Source organism: Medicago sativa, chromosome 3, assembly GCF_051527215.1.
Source record: "Medicago sativa cultivar Bolivia chromosome 3, Bolivia_mono, whole genome shotgun sequence".
In the NCBI taxonomy this organism is placed as follows: domain Eukaryota; kingdom Viridiplantae; phylum Streptophyta; class Magnoliopsida; order Fabales; family Fabaceae; genus Medicago; species Medicago sativa.
Window position 1 is genome coordinate 56846258 of NC_140751.1, and position 5570 is coordinate 56851827.

Sequence of the window (5570 nt, forward strand, 5' to 3'; positions counted from 1 at the left end):
AAAACTTTTGACAGAGATAAAGACTATTTTGAAATATTAATAGAGTCAGGGACTAATTTGAAAATCACTTGCAATATAGACACCAAATTGATGGTTAAGTAAAATAATTGGTATACATTGCTATGCATTGACAGTACTGTGTAACAAAGTATTAAAGATACATCCAATTATATTTCACCTATTTCAAAAGTTAAATTGGAAAGTTGCATGATGACAATGACGTGTGTGATAATAATGCATTAAGAGCTTAGCCTCAGCAACAGAAACAATTTAACTAACAAAAAAATAAAAAACCAGACAACTTGCAATGAAAAACTATGGATGGTTCAACATATCATTTGCAGAACTAAAAGATTATTCAGCAATTCCTTTGTATTAGGCAAAGATTAGTTACAATCCAATTAAGAAGCTAAATTAATCCACCTAAATTAGCACGGGGGAAAATCGAATCTGAGACCTTGAGGAGGAGCACACTCTCAGGTCCCAAGTCAATACCACCAGGCTAACACAAGTGGGTTATTATGCAAAGATTAGTTACCATCCTATTAAACTTCTCAAGTACTAAATTGAAGCATATCACAGCAACTAATTGAGATTACTGCTTAATTGAATCTTCAACAAGGATAAGCATGAGAAAACAAAAAGACAATATGAAAAGAAAGCAAAACAAGCAAAATTCATTTTCTTATATATACCAAAATATAAATAGTGGTCCTAGCACCATACAACAACATATTACATAAACTTCTACATACAACTCCTATGCTTAAATAATAATATTTCATGGTTTAAGAGGTATTTTGATTTTGCAGTTAACAGGAGAACTTAAATTCTCTCTTGATTAACAAACAAAAAATATACCAACCAAAATTACCTAATTCAAACATTAAAAAAAAACAAGATTAATCTCTAGGTGCGATCATAACAACACTAATACATCAGATTCCATCAGAACCCCGCAGTTAAGCGTGTTTGGACTACATCAGATTCCATCAGAACCCCGCAGTTAAGCGTATTTGGGTGAAAATAATACTAAAAGGATTGACTTCGTACAAAGTCCTTGTGTTGCACGTCATCCATCGTTTCTGATCAAAAAAAGATTAGACTCTAAATAACATAATCAGACCACTCAGAAATATATGAAGTATGGTCCATAGTAAAGCTAGGAATCTTATCCAACATGATAGGATTATCTTTTCCACCAATCAACTTAGCTGGATTTCCAACAGCAGTAGTTCTTGGTGGAACATCCTTCAACACAACAGAACCAGCACCAATCTTAGCACCATCACCAATCTTAATATTCCCTAAAATACATGTTCCAGCACCAATCAAAACACCATCACCAATCTTAGGATGTCTATCACCACAAACCTTACCAGTTCCACCTAATGTAACATTATGCAAAATTGCAACATTATTTCCAACCACAGCAGTTTCACCAACAACAACTCCTGTTGCATGATCCAACAAAATCCCTCTACCAATCTTAGCACCAGGATGAATATCAACAGCAAAAACCTCAGAAACCCTATTTTGAATCAAGAGAGCTAAAACTTTTCTCCCTTGTAACCATAATTTATGTGCTACCCTATGAGCTTGACAAGCTAAAAAGCCTTTGAAATTCAACAAACAATGAACATAGCTTATACAAGCAGGGTCTCTTTCTTTCACTGCTTTCATATCATCTTTCATAGCATCTATAATATCTTGATCATCAACTAAAATATTCATGAAAAGATCAAAAAGGGTTGTGCTAGAAAGACTCAAATTACTCAAATGAATTGAGAGTTGATTTGATAAAGCACTTTCTAATGATTTGTGTGATAATATTGAGCTGAAATAATAGCTAGATAAAATTGGTTCTTGTTCTAAATCTAACCTTGCTTCTTCTTGAATTTTCAACCAGAAATCAACCTTATCATGATCATGTTCAAAATCTTCAACAACCCTTTGTGTATGCATGTTTTTTTCATGATTATGTGAAAAGGGTCGGTAAAATTTGACAAAATTGAATGAAGGGTCATCATGTTGATGAGGAATGTTTGGTTTGCGAGAAGGAGGAGGGGTAGAAGAGTCGATACAAGTAGCCATGATAGAAGAAGGAAAAGGGTAAAATGGGAATAAAGATTGAAACTTTGGGGGAAGAAGAAAAATGGGTTTGAATGGATTTTGTGTGAAAGAGGAAGTCTTCTTATATAATGAGGAAGTGAAGGAGCGACCTAGAACAAGAACAATCATGGAAAATTGTAAGAAAAATAAAATAGGGAAAATTAATATTAATTATTAGGAGAGTTTGAGAAATAAAAAAATAAAATGAATAAATTAAAAGGGTGAAAAAAAATGAAGGAAGAGAGGAAGATGAATTTTGTTTGTGATGTGTTGGGGTATGATTGATGAATGAATGAATGGGATTCGTGGACCGAAAGGAAGGGATAGTGTCCTGGTCTTAAGGAGACCACACATGACACAACAAACAAATAACAACAGGAGAAGGACGTCTTAGTACTTTACATTTCATATGGTGTGTAAAAAAAAACTAGATTGTGTTTGTTTCTTTGTTTTTGTTTTTAGCTAAACTTCAATTATTATTATGAGAATATACTTTGAAATAATGGTTCATAAAACAACTAGGGTAAGGGATACTTTGGGAATATTTTTTTTCTTTTTTTCTAAGTAACTAGTGGCTAAAATTTTATGGTTAATGCAAATAAGTGGATAATTAGAGGTTCGAGCATCAACTCCTGCATACATAATGTTTTTACCAGTCAATTAAAGAGACCAGACACAGCAAACAAACAACAATTGAAGAACCTCTTAGTAGTTTACATCGCAACTGGTGTAAAAACTAGATTGTGTTTGTCTTTTGGTTTTATTTGTACTAAAAAATTCAATTAATTTAGAAAATAAAATTCGAAACAATGGTTCATAAAACAAATCGGATGTGATGATACTTTTGGAACCATTTTAACAATTAACAATCAAATTGTAAGCATTGCCATCAAACTCACACATCTTAATAAGTGAGAAATTACATATTTAAACTTATGCAACAATATATCAATATTTAAATGATAAAAAACTACATTTTTTTTTCTTAAGAAAAATATATCTTAAGAAAAATATAACTTTTTAAGAACATTTGTTTGATTGTAAAAAAATTATTGGTTTGAAATAGAATTCAATAAAATACGTAAAAAAAATCAATAAAATCAATTCCTTCTAAGAAGAAAAAAATCAATTTGGTATTACTTAATAATTTTTAATATTTATCTTATGGGTCTTGCTAAATTAAGAAGATAAAATCAATATAATATTTCTTCTAAGAAGGAAAAAAATTCTAAATTAAGAAATCATTTCTTAAAAAAAAAAAAATCAAGTACATCAATTTTCAATGCATTAAATACACAAATTTTCATTAAGAAATTTCCATTTTAGATCCTTGTAAAGGGTCCGAAGACACTAATTAGCATTTTCATTATCATATGTTTTATTTTAAAACAAATGGTCCGTTCAAGGTGGTTATGAGCTTTTTGTCTTAAAAGCCAATTTCAAAACAATACATGTTTGATTAAAATGGGGTTGAATTGATTTTTCTTTTGCTTGATTTCAAAATTGTTTTTCACTAAACCACAAAACCAAAAAATAGGTTTTATATTTTAACGCTAAAGTCTGTTGTTGGAATAGTAGAGGCTTCAATGCTTGTGCCCATAAATTGGCTAGTCGTGGTCATGTTATTATAATTTTCTCTTTTTTAATAAAATTTCATAGCAGGTGGTAGAGTATAGGAGCAACTACGGGGTGTCAACCTAGTTGATATACCTAGCTTCTTCTTGATGTCTTCTTTACTCTCTTCATTCATAAAAAAAAAAAAAAAAAAAAAAACTCTAGCACATCATCACTATTGGTAGCTGACAACTACTCGAACCACCATTATTCTGACCACCACTTTGACGACCACCGATCACCACTTCGACAACCACCAATCTAACCACCGTGACCACCAATATATCCACCTCCTTCAACCAATCTGACCACCGACTATCACTCTCACCACCACCAACCACCACCTTTGATCACTAATCTGACCACCATTGACTACCAATCTAACCATCACGGTCACCACTTCGACCACTGTCAACCACCAATTCAACCCTACCGACCACATTGACCACCTCGATCACCACTCCATCAACCTTTGATAGTCAATCTGACCACCACCGACTACTCGCCGACCACTATAAACTACCTCTTTCAACCACTATTATTAAAATTATTATTAAATAATGACATTATATATTTATAATATTTTAATTATTTTACAAATCTAAATAGTATGAATTGTTTAGTTAAGATATGTTTACGATGAATATTTTTTATTATTCAAATTGATTTTGCTTTTTGAAATTTTTAAAAATCATAACAGAGACTGAGTTTGGTTTTTAAATTTTTTAAAACATACACAATAAATCACCTAAACAAGGCCTAAAATAATGGTAATATTTTTTTAACACATTTTTTTATTGTTAAGTTACGTTTCATCATAAGTCATCCTTTTATTGTAATTATGAATAATACTAACAATACACGTTTTTTAATACATTTTTTATTGATTAAAATTTGTATAATCTATCAAATTCAAATGAGGTCTACTTAATTTAAAGATATCTATATGAATTTTTATATTCGAGAGAAATTGCTTCGTCTTGCAATTATTTCTTGATAAGTCTGTAAGACGGTGAACATATATGATTCATCTATTTTTTATTTCTTATTAGTTTAGCTTTTTTATAACTGTTTTGGAACACTCACACAAAGATTTGCAACAAAATAGTTAGTGTCAATGTTACACGCAAGTTGACCGACATGAGGAAAAAGGGAGTAGAATAGAATTCTTAGGTGAAAAGGGAAAATAAGGATACCAGAGGAAATAGGCTGAAAAGGGGTTGGATATCATTTTGATACTAAAAAAATAAACGTCCATTTTTGTTGATTTAGCATTTTTGTTTTTAAACAAAAATTTGGCATATGATCAACAAATGTGAGTTGTTAGATTCCACCGTCTATTTATAAAGTCTCATTTAAAATTAATTATAGTTTTGTATGAATTTAGTCCATTGAAATTGACATTTAGATGATTAAACCTAAGACATTGAAAAGAGTATATTTTAATATTTCAAGTCAATGTTATCGAACCAACTCAAATAAATTTTAACTTAACATGTCTTAAAAATGGCTCACTTGTTAATAGAATCTACAATATATATTTTGTGTGTATTAATTATTTTTTATAAATGGAGAGGATTCTAACTCTAAAAATAGAGTGAGTGGCCGTTGGTTCGATGATAATATTGGGCGGGAGGTAGGTGATGTGTCCAAACTTTGTTCTGGTGGGATCCTTGGATTGATGGCATGGTTCGCCTTTTTGATCTTGCTATTAATAAAATGGCAACGGTGGTTGAAATGTATTCGCTTGGATGGGGGAGGATGGTGAGGCTTGGAAGTGGAGGCGCCGTTTATTAGCTTGGAAGGAGGAGAAAGTGCGGGAGTGTTGTGATGTTTTAACTAAT

General features: G+C 31.3%; 1 protein-coding gene across 1 annotated transcript; it reads right to left on the bottom strand.

Moving 5' to 3' along the window:
- Positions 1-651: 651 nt before the first annotated feature.
- LOC146938584 (serine acetyltransferase 1, chloroplastic-like) lies at positions 652-2520 on the bottom strand. Its single transcript, XM_085752520.1, has one exon. The coding sequence runs from the start codon at positions 2239-2241 to the stop codon at positions 1108-1110; it is 1134 nt and encodes a 377-aa protein (XP_085608646.1). The 5' UTR covers positions 2242-2520; the 3' UTR covers positions 652-1107.
- Positions 2521-5570: the final 3050 nt, after the last annotated feature.